This window comes from Lampetra planeri, unplaced genomic scaffold (assembly GCF_965212315.1).
Source record: "Lampetra planeri unplaced genomic scaffold, kcLamPlan1.2.h2 scaffold_278, whole genome shotgun sequence".
Lineage (NCBI taxonomy): Eukaryota > Metazoa > Chordata > Hyperoartia > Petromyzontiformes > Petromyzontidae > Lampetra > Lampetra planeri.
Window position 1 is genome coordinate 60044 of NW_027615105.1, and position 16638 is coordinate 76681.

Here is a 16638-nt window from a genome sequence, read left to right on the forward strand (position 1 = left end):
TTTATTATTTTATTATTTCCCTTCTACGTGACTTTACCGAAAGAACCAAGAAGATGAACCCACTGCTGTTGTTCCACTCCGTGCGTCATGCCCAGGGGTTCGGCAACCGGTGGCTCCCGAGCAGCATGCGGCTCTTTAAGGACACAATAATTGCAGAATGTGAAGAACCAGTGGCATCTATATCTGCAGAACGTGAAGACCCAGTGGCATCTACATCTGCAGAACGTGAAGACCCAGTGGCATCTACATCTGTAAAACGCGAAGACCCAGTGGCATCTACATCTACAGAACGTGAAGAATCAGTGGCATCTACATCTGCAGAACGTGAAGAACCAGTGGCATCTACATCTGTAAAACGCGAAGACCCAGTGGCATCTCCATCTACAGAACGTGAAGAACCAGTGGCATCTACATCTGCAGAACGTGAAGAACCAGTGGCATCTACATCTGTAGAACGTGAAGAACCAGTGGCATCTACATCTGCAGAACGTGAAGAACCAGTGGCATCTACATCTGCAGAACGTGAAGAACCAGTGGCATCTACATCTGCAGAACGTGAAGAACCAGTGGCATCTACATCTGCAGAACGTGAAGAACCAGTGGCATCTACATCTGTAGAACGTGAAGAACCAATGGCATCTACATCTGCAGAACGTGAAGAACCAGTGGCATCTACATCTGCAGAACGTGAAGAACCAGTGGCATCTACATCTGCAGAACATGAAGAACCAGTGGCATCTACATCTACAGAACGTGAAGAACCAGTGGCATCTACATCTGCAGAACATGAAGAACCAGTGGCATCTACATCTGTAGAACTTGAAGAACCAGTGGCATCTACATCTGCAGAACATGAAGAACCAGTGGCATCTACATCTGCAGAACTTGAAGAACCAGTGGCATCTACATCTACAGAACGTGAACAACCATTGCCATCTACGTCTGCAGAACATGAAGAACCAGTGGTATCTACATATGTAGAACATGAATAACCAGTGGCATCTACATTTGCACAATGTAAAGAAGCAGTGGCATCTACATCTGCAGAACATGAAGAACCAGCGCCATCTACATCTGCAGACCAGTAGCATCTACGTCTGCAGAATGTGAATAACCAGTTGCATCTACGTATATAGGAGATTATACAACTTTTAACGCCATTCCCCATGCTGAGGGGTCGGTAACCAGCGGCTCTTTAAGGACACTATCATTGCAAAGTATAAAAAGCGACTCTTTACTTTCGATAAACGGTGAACGTCTAAAAAGCCAACTCGAACACGTTGACTGTTGCCCATAGAGGGCGCTGGAACGCGATACAGGGAATTCCTCTACTGACGAACCACATGCTTCAAATCGCTTTAAAACACATTCCTGCGGAGGGAGCTGGTAGGAACGTTGGGTTGCTCGGTCAATGGCCAGGGTCAACGACGGCGTGGTATATTCTGCAAATATGGCCGACTGTGAGGGCGGGCACGAGCCGGCGTGAGTAGGTTAAACGTTGAGTTGTATAAGGGCACCACGGGGTGACCAGCCCCTCCCCACCCAGCCCCACCCCTCCCACCCCCCACCCAGCCTTACCCTCCCCACCCAGCCCCTCCCCACCCTCCCCACCCAGCCCTTCCCCTACCCACCCTCCCCACCCAGCCCCTTCTCACCCTCCCTTCTCCACCCAGCCCCACCCCTCCCATTTTGGATGCACGACGGACGGACGGACACAATAATCCCCTGTGGGCTGGTGTAATCAGGAGGTTCTTACCAGTACTATTGTCATTGTAGTGCGTATTTAATGTGGCGCTGCACTTTGATGTTGTAGGAGTGTTGTTATAACAATTAGTGTTATAACAATTCTATATTTATTTAAAGTTGCGCATTTTGATGTGACGTCACATTTCTCACCCCCCCCCTCATCACACATCGTCACAAATGTCTGACCCCCCCCCCCCAGGTGCGTGACGTCATTTATGGACGGCCCCATAGGTCAACAAAGCCACGTAGATAGGTCAACCTATCTACGTGACTTTGCCAAAAGACCCCAAAAATATGAATTCCTGCAGCCACGAAAGCTTTAAGTCAAGACGTTAATGATACATGTTATGTTTATAAATATATATTATGTTAATGCTTGGAAAGCCGAATCGGTGTCAACGTTCGGGCCTAATATGGGATTTAGTTTTGATTCCAGCAATGTCTCTTTCTGATCAAGAGATCATGGGACAGGAATGAAACAGCCTCGATCACTCCTCGGGCACTTTGGGGGAAGTGGGGTTTGGTCTTCGTATCGTTAAGAAATCGGTCGAAATCCCATTTCCAGTATTCCTAATATGGTCAAAGCCACGCCTAAAACTCCATATATGGGCCTCAGATATTAACATAATTTATGAGCTCTCGCTCTGTCACGGACTCATTATATCACGTTATCCGGTGTTCCTTATATGGTCAAAGCCACGCCCAATGCCTCTATATATGGGCGTCAAACTTTAACATAATTTATGATCCCTGCTGTCACGGATTGATTACGTCACGTTATCCGGTGTTCCTTATATGGACAAAGCCACGCCCAATAACTCCATATATGGGCCTCAGATATTAACATAATTTATGCTCCCTCGCCGTGTCACCAATTGATGATATCCTCGTCGGGCGCTCCATGTCCACACGGTCTCACGCAGGCGCCAAGCGCGACAGGCGGCCACCCACAACGCAACAACAAGTGTCACCTTGCGCGCGGAGATCGACAACTACGTTAACGACATCACGCCGCCCACGACGATGGTGGTGGTGATGGTGGTGATGTATAACGACGCGCTGTGTACACACGCGTGTGATGGTGCACTGTAGTGGACCCGTGCCTCTCCCATGATAAACAAGCGGCAGGCGTCGTCGCTATTGATGATGGGAGCTCGCAGATCGCTGCCGACGCCGTGATGTGGTGAGTTGTTGTTGTTGTTTGTCTCTCTGATTGTTGATTGTGGTGGCGGGGGGGAGCGGTGGCGTAGTGGTTAGCGCCACGACCCCGCCTGAACCGAGTTAGTGACGATTATCCGAACCGATTATCCGAACCGGTCCTGCCGGGGCCTCCCCTAGGTCGACTCGGCCTCAAACGAACTACCCGGGTTGGGGCGTGCGGTGAACATCTCCGCTGGGGAGACAAAGGCGGTCCGGGGCGGAGCGAGCGGGCGTGGTTGGTGGCCACCCATCGCCCATCGCCGCCCAGCCTCGTGTGTTTGTGTGCTAACAGCACTTGGCCCTGACAAGTCTGAGGCTACACGGGGGAGCTTTGCGTTGAGTGGTGGTGGTGGTGGTGAGGGGAGGGAGCGGTGGCGCAGTGGTTAGCGCCACTTGTATTCGGCTATCTTTGGTGGCGGCTGTCTGGGCCGGGGCTCTCGGCATTGAGCAGCACGTGCTCCCCAGTCGTTTAAAAGCGACGACAAAGAGCTTCACTGCTCATCGGATTTCTCCGGTATAAATGCACATTGTGTATGATGTGTGGGTTGTGTGTTCATAGTGTTTGTGGTGGGGGAGCGGTGGCGCAGTGGTTAGCACACTCGCGCTACAAAACCACGGTGAGCCTCAGTGGCGAGGGCGGATATAATCAGACTTGGTCACCGTGATAACTGGGGAGACAAAGGCGGCCGGGCGCGCTATTATTGAAGACATCAGCTACCACCACTGCCAACAACATCACGTGTCCTGCAGTGGCCTTAATAGGTGCTCGCTAACAGCACTTGCCCTAACCGCCTGTGTTGTCTGTATGGGGGAGCTGTATCTCTGTTTCTGTGTGCGTGTGTAGTTAGTTGTACTGTACACACCGTTTCGTCTACGCGTCCTGGAAGTGGCTGAGCTGAAATGTAAGGAGACTGAAACCTCCATCCCCGACGATGATGGGAGTAAAGGTAAGAGATAATTAACTACAACAGCACTGATAAAGGGCCATTGGCCGAAACGTCGCCGATTATATTTGTCCTTTTCAGACAGGTCTCTGCGTCATTCTGTGGGTCCCTGTCAGTCTATGGGTCTCTGTGTGAGTCTATGGGTCTCTTTGTGAGTGTATGGGTCCCTGTGTGAGTCTATAGGTCTCTGTGTGAGTCTATGGGTCTCTGTGTCAATCTATGGGTCTCTGTGTGAGTCTATGGGTCTCTGTGTCATTCTATGGGTCTCTGTGCGAGTCTATGGGTCTCTGTGTCATTCTATGGGTCTCTGTGTGAGTCTATGGGTCTCTGTGTGAGTCTATGGGTCTCTGTGTGAGTCTATGGGTCTCTGTGTGAGTCTATGGGTCTCTGTGTGAGTCTATGGGTTTCTGTGTGAGTATGGGCCTCTGTGTGAGTCTATGGGTCTCTGTGTGAGTCTATGGGTCTCTGTGTGAGTCTATGGGTCTCTGTGTGAGTCTATGTGTCTCTGTGTGAGTCTATGGGTCTCTGTGTGAGTCTATGGGTCTCTGTGTGAGTCTATGGGTCTTTGTGTGAGTCTATGGGTCTCTGTGTGAGTATATGGGTCTCTGTGTGAGTCTATGGGTCTCTGTGTGAGTCTATGGGTCTCTGTGTGAGTCTATGGGTCTCTGTGTGAGTATGTGGGTCTCTGTGTGAGTCTATGGGTCTCTGTGTGAGTCTATGGGTCTCTGTGTGAGGCTATGGGTCTATATATGAGTCTATGGGTCTCTGTGTGAGTCAGTGGGTCTCTATGTGGGTCTATGGTTCTCTATGTTAATCTATGGGTCACTATGTCATTCTATGGGCCTGTATATCATTCTGTGGGCCTCTGTGTGTGTTGTGGTCTCTTTGTGAGTCTGTGGGTCTTTTTGCGAGTCTAAAAATATAATTCTCACCAGGTCCCAATGGTGCAGTCTCCAACTCTCGTTATGCACTCCGGCTTTCTCTGGCCTCGCTGTTTTCCTATGTGCTATGAATAAGTGCACTGGCGGAGCCAGTGGGGGTAGGGGTGGCACGTGCCCCCCCCAATGATCCGATCGAAATCCCTAATTTCGATCGGATCATTGGGGTTTATTAGTAATAAATCGGCATTTTGCAAACCCCCACTGCCACTGTGTAGCATATTATTATGTGCCAGGGACTCTATGAGATGATAGGACAACAGTCTGAGTCCATAATTGGCAATATGTAACGGCAAAGCGGTTATAAGTGACTCACAGAATTGTGCGCAGTTGCGTGTACAGGACACGACTTCCCTGAAGGCATCAACACCTTCAGCGAGCGCGATGCCGATCACACAACGCGGTTCGAATTCGACCCTAGATCGATGGCTGCATTATCGCCGCACACGCGTCGAATGGAAAGCAAGTGACAAGTCCTTACTCACTAACAACTCCTCTATCATTGTTCATTGCTGGAGGGGTTGCCCCCCTACCTGAAAATCCTGGCTCCGCCATTGAATAAGCGCCATTGCGCCAGTCATTCGTACGTTCGTATATATTTATCCTTTTTAAGACCACGGTGCTATTGACGAATGTGTTGATTTTTTCGTGTCATAATCGGCAAAGAGCACGTCCGTCGAGGAGATGGAGCCATGAGATGGCCTCACGTGGCAGGTGCTGCTGGGTGGATCAATCACATCGCAGAATCGTGAGGGGGCTTGAGAAGTCCTTCATGCAGCAGTGGAATGACCATGGCTGATGATAGAAATAATCGTCTACGGCCCTCTGCTCAGTCCACTGCTGCATTGGAGGCCTGAAGCTTTGTCCCGGTCGTGAGGGTTGTCTGACCATACTTCACCACGCTGATACGTGCGGGTTGGTGAAATCGCTGGTTTTTTGTACATCGGTCGGCCTCTATATGTCACTGGGTCCCGATGCAAGTACAGTGTATGGGTCTCGAAGCCTATGGGGTTTCTAGGAAAGTATTTGGAGGTCTCTGTGAGTCTGTAGATCTCTATGTGAGTCTATGGGTCTCTGTGTGGGTGCTGTATATGGGTCGATGTGAGTTTATGAGTCTATACTTGAGTCAATGGGTCTCTGCGAGTCTATGTTAGTCAGTGGGTCTCTGTGCGAGTATGCAAGTCTCATAATGTAATCATAATAAACAGCCTCTACTTGACCCATGCGGTCAGTGCTGATTGCTGACAAGGGTTTGTGCAGGATCAGTTGAGATCTCACTTGCCATCGATGTTAGCCGTGACCAGGTTTCGAGCTCGGGTGAGTGGGTTTATCGTGCTTTGTGCCGGCCACCGTTGTACCGCTCGTCCCTGCTGTGAGTTTACGTGTGTGCTTTAAATATTTTTTTGTCGTTTTGGATTTGTATATCGCGTATCTGTATACCACCGCTCCTACTGCCATCGAAACCGTTCACGTGAATGTATGAGGGCTCGGCCCACCAGACATGTTCATCTCGGTCATATTGCAGGTCACATCAACGACAAACTCACGCACTCGCCCACCCTCCCTCCCTGTCACTCGCCAAAAACACTCACCCACTCACTCACGCAGCCACACATTCTCACACGCTCACCTCACTCGCCTCCCCACACACTCGTCCACTCGCCACACTGCAGGTGACCTCACTTCTCTTTACGCTTCTTCCGTCGCCACTGCTGCACTTGGGAATTCCCTTCGCCCATCATCATCGTCGTCGTCATCTCTCATCCCCAAGCTCTTGAAATAATAAATAACCTCGCTCAATTCGCGAGTCAATGTTACACTCTTAACGAGTACAACTCGAATTTCGATTTAAAGCTTTCGTGACTGCAGGGATTCATATTCTTGGTTCTTTCGGTAAAGTCACGTAGAGGGGAAATAATAAAATGATAAAAATGAAACATAATACAAATTCTCACGACGTTTCGATTGCAACACAAGCAATCATCATCAGGTGGGAAAACCACAGCAAGAAAAACATTTTCACAGCAAGAATTTTTTTCCCACATTTTCTTGCTGTGGCTTTCACACCTGATTATGATTGCTTGTGTTGCAATCGAAACGTCGTGATAATTGTATTGTTTTTTATTGTTTTATTATTTCCCTTCTACGTGACTTTACCGAAAGAACCAAGAATACAGGTCAAAGTTGTTTGTTCGAGATGATCAGCGGCGAAAGATGCAGATGGCTCCCAGGCTGCATGCACCATTGACGCGTCCGCTCTCTGTGGGTGGCCGTTTTGTGGTTCCTCAACAATAACCCTCCGTCGGAAAAAAATTAAATAAAACCGCAGCACCACTTGAGAAATTCACATCAACCCGAGGGGTTGCTGCTCGCAAGGGTCGTGGAAGAGCACGGTGGCACCGTCAGAAATGTCCCAGCATTACGGGTGAACTAACTCAACATTTAAGGGCCCTTTTTTGAAGATGAAGGGTAGCTCCTGGACTGTACAGGACGTCCGCACGGGGTTAACGTAATCCGCGTGGGCCGCCGTGCGATGAGATTCGCACCGATTTAGGGAATTGGAGATTTTCCTCGGGGCGTAAGTTAGTGGGTGGGATTCCAGTTCGTTTGCGATTAATTATGAACGCGTCGCCAGTGGGCAGCGCAAATCCAACATTGTGGGTACAGAACTTGCGCCTCCCGCCTTTGCCGATCCGCGCTGACCAGGGTGGTGAAGTACGGTCAAACCCACCTGGCGCTTCCCGCGGGGAGGCCCTGATCCAGCAGCGGATTGATGAAGGGGCTGCGCACGTCACACTTGGGCACGCGTAGGTCTCGATTGGACTATTTGTAGGCCGAAGAGTCTCCGCTAGTCTATATATAGGTCTCTGTTAAGTCTATGGGTCTCTATATAGGTCTATGGGTCTCCAGCTATGTATGTTGGTGTGCGTGTGTGGGTCTCTGTCTGTGGGTATCTGCGCGAGTCACTAAGTCCGTGGAACTCTACGTGAGTCCGTGATCCTACGGGTCTCTGTGTGAGGGTCTGCATGTGGGTCTCTATGTAAATCTATGGGTCTGTGTGGACCCGTTGTGCACATGGTGAGTCAACATTTTAGCTGGATGGTAACTTTTTGCCACGGGGCCCCCTTGACCGAACGCGATTACAGATGGAGATATTGTTCATCATGGGCAGCTGTGCAGCTGTCATCTGCATTGCTAGGGCCTTGGGGCACCGCACAAACAATCTTCACTTGCCAGCTGTTTCTTATATAATGAGGGGGGGAGTGGTGGGGCAGCGGTTGGGCGCACCGCGCGGTCCACTTGGCGACACGGGTTGGGCTGACCAACGTCGGGGCGGTCGACTCGCCTGAGCCGGCGTGGCGACGCCTGGTCGTGTCCACCCCGACGGCCAACACAGCGTGGTGATGCCCTCACCCAGCACGGAATTGACTCAAGGAGCTGTGCGGGACGACGCGACTTTTTGATATTTAACAGTTAAAAAAACATCATGACGGTTGTTGGGATGGGCAGACTGGACCCTGCCATAGGAATGAAGAATTTCCATCACAAGCTTCGGACCGCCGACAGAAAGTACCGCAAACATTGCTGGGTTAAGTAGCGAGTGGCTTTGAATTTTGACTTTGAGAGTAAACATGGCTCTCATAATAATGTCAACGAGTTACACTGCACCGCCACCGCCACCACCGCCCAGTGTCCGCTGCTCGCTCTCGTGGAGAGAGGACGACTCAGAGAGGGGGAGAGAGAGAGTGGACGACTCGGAGAGAGAGGGGACGACTTAGAGAGAGAGGGGACGACTTAGAGTGAGGACGACTCGGAAAGAGAGAGAGAGGACGACTCAGAGAGAGAGAGAGGACGACTCAGAGAGAGAGAGAGGACGACTCAGAGAGAGAGAGGACGACTCAGAGAGAGAGAGAGGACGACTCAGAGAGCGAGAGAGGACGACTCAGAGAGAGAGAGAGGACGACTCAGAGAGAGAGAGGGGACGACTCGGAGAGAGAGAGAAAGGATGACTCAGAGAGAGAGAGAGGACGACTCAGAGAGAGAGCTAAGTGGGAGGGCAGCAGCAGCAGCAGCCACAATCGCACCGCCTCAGCTTTTGTCTTTCCATGTTCCCTTCACGAAGGAGACGCGGCATCGGCCCGGCGCTGATGTTCTGATGATGCTTCAAAGCCAAGGATGTGCCACGGTGTCTGGGGTGTCTGGGGTCTCGAATGAGGCGGTGTTTGTTCTGGACGACCCCGTCGCTCCGTTTGCCGGCGGTTCTCCTGGATCTGGGTCGCGTGTCGAGAGAGGACGACTCGGAGAGAGAGAGGACGACTCAGAGAGAGAGAGAGAGGACGACTCGGAGACAGACAGAGCGATCCCATAGAAGGGGTGCTATCGGGCTGGAGTTGGAGGGATGGTTGATGCTGGCAAGCAAACGTCGACGCTTCACTCCAGTTTGACGATGACGGTGACGGTGATTGAAATCATCGTTATCATCATCGTCGCCAGGGATACAATTGGGGACAAATGTTCAACTTCCGCTTTCGTATGCAGACACTGGGGAAACACATTTCTCGCCAGGGTACTGTCTGTTCACGAGTGCCAAGGCCCTTGTATTCCTCAAGGGGCCCGTTCGGATGTGTGGTCAGCCCGCTGCATTGTTCATTGTGTTGGTGTGTCCTGTGATTTACATGCACTGTATATTTCGCCCTGTTGCGCCATGTACTGCCCTAGAGATAGTTTGGTCTATATATGTAACTCTCGTTTGTGTGTGTATAATTAGTTTGTGTGTGTATAATTAGTTTGTGTTGTATATAAATAATTAGTTTGTGTTGTATGTGAGCACCTTCGTGCGTGTGTGTGTGATGGGGAGCGGTGGTGTAGCCAGTTAGCGCTACGAACCCGGCGACCCGAGTTCGATTCCCGCTCACGGCCAACACCGGTGACAATTATCTGAACCGGTCCTGGACCTCCCCTAGGTCGACTCAGCCTCCAATGAGGACTTGGTGTGTAAACATCGCCACTGGGGAGACAAAGACGGTCGGCCGTGGTGCTGGCCACCCACCCCCTCGTGTGCCGTTCCGGCCTTCGTAGGTGCTCGTTAACAGCACTTGCCCCTACAGTCTGTTACAGGCTACACGGGGGGGGGGGATCTTTGTCTTTGTGGAACATTTGCATCCTGGACGCAGTCCCATCAGTGAGCCCCTCCGGCAGTTGTGGCCGGGTCACGCAGCCCGCATGTCCAGTCACCGCATGCCCAAGCAGCTTCTGTTTGGCTGCATAGAGGGGGCTAAACGGGCACGGCGCTGGCTAGAGAAGAAAATGGGCCGATGTGGTACAAGAGGATGTGAACCTGATCCAGATCGGCCTCTGTGGAGGAGGAGGCTCGTGAAGGACGCTGCTGCTGCTACTGGGCAGTTGGAGGCAGTCGCCCTCCAGCGACAACGGAGGGCGGAGGAGCGACGTTCACAACGACTTTGGGGCGTGGCGCACGCCACCCACCCCCAATCTGATGCTGTGGCCGCCTTCGCAGGCGATCGCCAACAGCACTTGCCCCAACGGTCTTGGTTTTTGATCGGAGCCTCAAAGTGCACGTAGCCTGGTACAAGCCCTGTGGTGACGTCACCGCCGCCCGGTGTCGAATGGAGGCCGCCGCGGCTGTTGTCGATGGGAGCGGTGGTGCAGTGGTTAGCACGAGTTCGATTCCAGATCACGGCTGTCATCGGCGGTGAATATCTGAACCGGTCGCGGGCCTCCCCTAGGTCGACTCAGCCTTAAAATAAGTAACTGGTGCAGTGTGTGTAAACATCAGAGAGACAAAGGTGGCCGGGCGTGGTTCACACCACCCTGACCTTGCGAGTCGCGCCGGCCTTAATAGGCACTCGCTAACAGCACTTTCCCCAACAGCCGACGTCTGCTCCGTGGATGTGTGCGCATGACGAGTTTGTGGCGCAGTTGTTAGTGCAGCGCGCCACGAACTCGGCGACCCACATTCCATTCCCGGCCGGGGCTCGAGCATCAGTGGTGCGAGTGACATCCAAACCGCTCCCCAGGTCGACTCGGCCTTCAGAAATGACTCCCCGGTGCGGTGTGGAAACATCGGCACCGGGGGAGGCGAAGGCGGCCGGGCGGTGTCCCGGCCGCACCATGCCGACAGCCGTGCCGGCCGCACCACGCCGACCTTGCGGGAGCCGTGCCGGCCGCACCACGCCGACCTTGCGGGAGCCGTGCCGGCCTGCTAAAATAGGCGCTACCTGACTGGCCGCGCTCGCTGACCGATGGCTCCATTGTCCAGTGTCGTACATTATGAATGGCGTATCCATTACTTTCAATCGCCAAAACGCAACGACGAGGCCTCTCGGGTGAGCGATGGCAAGGGCCGTCCGCCAGCACGTCCGGCGCTTCGTGTATCGGAGGTCCGCGGATTGCGAGGCATGTGGCCCGCCCTGGTCAGTACCGCGTGGAGCATTTGAAACGACGGGCAGGTTTCGAACAACCTCCCCCACCACCCCCCCTCCCCACAACCGACACAGCCATTGGCCGCATCGTAAACACGCTGTGTTCACTCCTTTCAGTGAGGAGCGTGGACGGGATCCACCCCGCTTCTGAACGGGCAGCAATTGAGTGGGTGGCAAATCTCAAGTGACGTCCTTAAATCTGCGCAATTAAAACCGTGGAGGAGAAGGCCGACACGGCATTTGCGGGGAGACCTTCACCCAGCGGCGGATTTGACGAAGGGCCGTCCGATCGTCGTCGTCGTTACGCGTGGGACGCCGGCGTGGTGACGCCGTGACGGCCGGCGCCACTGGGCCCCGTGGCGGTCCGACGGTCGCCGGGTCGACTCCATCCGCCCGGCGTCGCCGTCGATCGGGGAGGTCGCGTGCGGCGGGGTCAAAGGCGTGCGTTGGGCCCCCCCCCCACGCTGGCTATCGTAGAACGAGCTCCCTCTCAGGCGGAAAGCGCTTCGGCTCGCAGCGTCGCGAGCCGCGAGGTTGCAGGGGGCTGCCCCCCTCGGCCTGCGCCGAGCACAAGGAGAGGAGGCCGCCGCGCGCCCGGCGTCACGGTTGGCGGCTTTGACAGCGACACAAATAAAATCGCGACATCGCTCAATTGGGATTGCGCATGGTGGCAACGCCGCCCCCTACCGGGACGCTGCCGTGGCCTGCGGCGTCTGAGCAACGTGGCGGCGGGCACCGGCGCCCGTGACGGTCGCCCTGCGCTGTAGGAACGGCTTGGACGCGAATGTGGACTGGGCCGTGGAAAGGCGATCGAAGGGTTGGCGTCAGCCACTTTGCTCAAGGTCACAACGCAACACCTTCCCCTCGGCGTGATTGGTCGGGCCCTGTTTTGGATGCCACTCTTTGGATTGACATTGCTGGCCGGAACGTGCCGTTGCGTCGTTGAGGGCAGGTTGGGTGTGGGTCGGGTGGCATCGGCAACGCGCGTTTTGTCCTCATCGTCAGCCATTGTCTATCCTCTGCTGGATGAAGGCCGCCCCAACCGTGGCCACCATCGCTCGTGAGCCAATGCTGCTCCCGTCACTCCGCGGCGGTCGCCCCCCCTCCCTCGTGACGAGTTCTGGCGTGACCCACACCTACGCGAGATGTTGGTGGTGATGGGTTTCGGGTTACGGGCGTCACAATGACGGCGTGAAGGTGAATGGGGGAGCTAGTAACTCTACACCTTGCGTTGTTTTGTTGGAGAGAATGCGTTTCTGTGCGCACTTGCTGTGTGTGTGCGCGTGCGTGCGTGTGTGTGCATGCGTGCGTGCGTGTGCGTGCGTGCGTGTGTGTGCGTGCGTGTGTGTGCGTGTGTGTGTGTGTGTGTGTGCGTGTGTGTGCGTGTGTGTGTGCGTGTGTGTGTGCGTGCGTGTGTGCGCATGCGTGTGAGCGAGAGGTGGCGCAGTGGTTAGCGCGCTGTGCTACGAGCGTGGCGACCCGAGTTTGAATACCGCTCGTTGACCAATAACGGTGACGGCGAATTGTTTGAGCCGGTTCTGGGCCATCCCCTAGGTCGACTCGGCCTTAAACGAGTACCTGGCGCAGTGGAAAAACATCGTCACCTGCGAAGACGAAGGGGGCCAGGAGCGAGTGCTGGCCCACCCGCTCCTTCATAGCTGCGCTGTGGCGGCCTTCATAGGCGCTCGCTAACAACGCTTGCCCCGACAGTTTGTTAAGGCTTTGCGGGTAGCGAGGGGGGTGGGGGATCTCTGTCTTTGTGTAAGAGTGATGGCTGTGTTACTGTATTCACCGCTGAGGTCCGCTGACCTGGGTTGAATTGCAGTGTCAAGTTTCCAGCCGTCAATTTCTCAGGCTCCATGGCCACCGCCCAACGCCAACCGGAGCGCAAGTTTCCATGCGGAAGATCGCGCTGGGAAGAGCTCACCCGTGAACAAAAAATACTAAATCCCACAAACGCCACCTTGTCTATTGGGCGGTTGTCCTACGGATCGACTCGCCCCCCCCCCCCCCGCCGCCATCGGAACGTCGAAATTCCACCCCCGGCTCTTGGCGGGGCTTGCAAAGACGGGAGATGAGATGCGAGGCCTCGGTGCGCATTCGGGCAGCAGGAAACCCAGCGGCGACTTGGAGGTGGCCACGACGCACGTGGCCTGCACACGCAGCAGCGCTGGGCGTCGAGGAGGAGCCCCGTAACCCTCGATCGGCAAGAGGCGGTGCAGGGGCGCCAGGGTGGCTAGGAGATGTTAACCCCCTCGCCTGGACTACAGGAGGTCGTGGGTTCGACCCCGACCCTGATGACGCCTGCTGCTGTATATTTGGAGTTTGCGAGTCTCTCTCTCATCATCATCACGGTGGCTAGGAGATGTTAACTACCTCGCCTGGTATACAGGAGGTCGTGGGTTCGACCCCGACCCCGATCCTGACGCCTGCTGCTGCTGTATATTTGGAGTTTGCGTGTCTCTCTCTCCCCGTGGTCACGTGGATATTTGTCATGGTCCTCTGGTTTTTCCCTCCACAATTCAGAAATATGCATTGGGAGCATTTGGCAGCGATACATTGCCACGTGATGAGCCACTTGATTGAGCTATCGATTTGTGGGCAGGTCACTTCTGAAACAGAGCGATATAGCTCAGTGGGCCTTACCTGGTAAAATACAAATTAGTTAAATAGTTCCAATCTGTGTGGGATAGAGTTTTCTCTGGGTGCTCCAGGTTCACGAATTGTGACGTTTGAGTAACAAACCCTTCAATAATCACAATGTGCAGTGTGACTACTCTCATCTTAAAAGTATAATCGTAAAAGGTTGCTGGTGCGTCCTTCGGAGCACTTGCGTGCCGTGAAGAAGGCCAGACACCTGAAACGTCAACTATGAAATAATCATCCTTATTAAGGCTGCACACAGTGCTGTTGACACGGAACGCGTTTGTTCGGTGTGATGACAATTACAAAGACCCTGGTATAGCCTGAACAGACTGTTGGGGCAAGTGCTGTGTGCGAGCAGCTATGAAGGCCGGCACGGCACACGAGGGGGTGGGTGGCCTGCACCACGCCCGGCCGCCTTTGTCTCCCCACTGGCGATGTTTACACATCGCACCAGGTACTCATTTGAGGCTGAGTCGACCTAGTGGAGGCCTGTGGCCGCTTCAGATATTCGTGACTGGTGTTGGGCGTGGGCGGGAATCAAACTCGGGTCGCCGGGTTCGTAGCGCAGCGTAGCGCTAACCGCTGCACCACCGCTCCCCACATCAACAACAGCCACCAGTGGCGGTGACGTCACCACGGTGCCTATTCCAGGTGAGGAGCACCTTGAGGCCACGTGAAGTGCCGAGGGCTCGCTGGCAGGAGGTCACGGGACAGACCCAGGTGCCATGGGTCGACCGGCTTTAAGACCGAATTTTTTTTTTTACCCGCAGATTAATATCCCACGACGCGTCCCATAGATCCACATCACCGCGGGGTTCCCCAGGTTGACAATCATCGCTCCGGAAGATCCCCCTCCCACCTCCGCTTCAGATGCATTGCGAAAGAGGCAAAGGTGCAGCCCTGCAATTGCCTGCTCGTGCCACTGCCGTTGGCGCAGAAGGTCTTACGGTAAAGTCACGTAGATAGGTTCAAAGAAAATAGCAAAAATAACAAAAAACTTTTAGTTTTGTCGTTGTTTTTGTTATAACAAAAAAACTTGTAGTTATTTTTTGTTATTTTCTTTGAACCTATCTCCGTGACTTTACCGAGAGACCCAAAGAGTATGAATTCCTGCCGTCACGAACGCTTTGAGTCACGATGTTTGGTGCCTCGACTTGAAGGGAACACCTCTGGCGGATGTGCGTGGCCTACCGCCGTCTCGTCCTTGCCGGCCACACACCTGGAGAGAGTTGGGATTGCCCACATTGTACCCCACCGTACACAGTCTGGCTGTGTGACGCAGCACTATAATTTGTAATACGACTGCTGGCCCGGGCGGAGGGGTGGGGACCGGGTGGTGCTTGGTTTTAGTAAATGTGCGCATTGCTAGGACATTTAAGCCAAACGTCTATTTTAATAATTCCATCTTGGGACAAATCTGTCTCTCTTCCCCCCCGCCCCCTGCTCGGCAGCAACGCGGTCACCCCGAGAGAGCTGCGTTCTCAACACAAACAAACCCCCCCTCCCAGCCTCCCTCCCTCCCTCCCCAAAGAAAAACATAAATCGACTGCGGGGAGAATAAAAAAACATCGCTGCCTTCGCGGGCGGAGTGGGTTGTGAAAACAATGTTTGTACGCTGGTAAAGTCCGAGCCGACGCGAGGTTGCTGGGGGGGGGCGGGGAGCGCTGCGTCCTTCATTTACCCCCAGCCCACACTTGTCCACGGCCTCCCCTCACAATCCGTACCCCGCCAGGATCGCCTCGAGCCCCCCAATGCCCCCCACTCCTTTGTATCCTCTCCTCCTCCTTGCCCCCCTTCTTCTCCGCTGGTCCCACTCCACCGTCTTCCTCCTTTTTGCGCGAATCGTCTCCGCGCCCCTCAACCCACCACCTTCTTCTGTCTCCGTTCCTTCCCCTGGCGTCCCTGAAGCCAGCGGTCCACAACCCCCGGGCTGTGGACCGCTCCGTGGCCTGTGAGGCACCGGGCCGCTCAGCAGCAGGATGTGAGCGGTGGGCGAGCGAGCGACGCTTCCTCGTCTGTGTTGACAGATGATGAAGCTTCATCGTCTGTGTTGACAGATGATGAAGCTTCATCACCTGCTTTGACAGATGATGAAGCTTCATTGTCTGTGTTGACAGGTGATGAAGCTTCATTGTCTGTGTTGACAGATGATGAAGCTTCATTGTCTGTGTTGACAGGTGATGAAGCTTCATCATCTGATGAAGCTTCATCGTCTGTGTTGACAGACGAAGCTTCATCGTCTGTGTTGACAGCCGCTCCCCATCGCTCGCCTCCAGGCTGAGCTCCGCCTCCTGTCAGATCAGCGGCGGCATGAGATTCTCGTAGGAGCGCGAGCCCCACTGTGTCAACTGCGCACGCCAGGGATCTGGGCTGCGCGCTCCTTATGAGAAGTCACGATCCGACACTTACTTTAGTCCGCGCGTGGCCCGCCCCCATTACTTTATTATTGACCACTTCCGTCCGCGCCTCTCTCCCGCATTGCGCACTCGTCTCAGCAGTCGCAGTGTTTGTGAGCCCACGAGTTGACCCCTGGCCAACATGAGTACTAAACAAACGTCGCTGGAGAGCTTCTTTGAAAAGGGGGAATGACCCAATGATGAACTCCCCCCCCCGTCCGTCCGTGAAAAAATTGTCTTCCACGAAACCGGTTCCCTGGTGCCAAAAAGTTTGTGGACCCGGTGCCTTCTGCGTTCTCCGGCGTTCGTTTTTGTTTTTTGACCG

General features: G+C 54.1%; 1 protein-coding gene across 1 annotated transcript in view; it reads left to right on the forward strand.

The window, feature by feature from the left end:
- Nucleotides 1-2600: 2600 nt before the first annotated feature.
- LOC144740731 (ral guanine nucleotide dissociation stimulator-like 1) overlaps nucleotides 2601-16638 on the forward strand; it is a 28276-nt gene continuing 14238 nt past the window's right edge. The window contains exons 1-2 of the mRNA XM_078623495.1: nucleotides 2601-2929; nucleotides 3791-3893. Of these exons, the coding sequence (XP_078479621.1) occupies nucleotides 3879-3893 (15 nt within the window). The 5' untranslated portion in view covers nucleotides 2601-2929; nucleotides 3791-3878. The remainder of the gene's footprint in view (nucleotides 2930-3790; nucleotides 3894-16638) is intronic.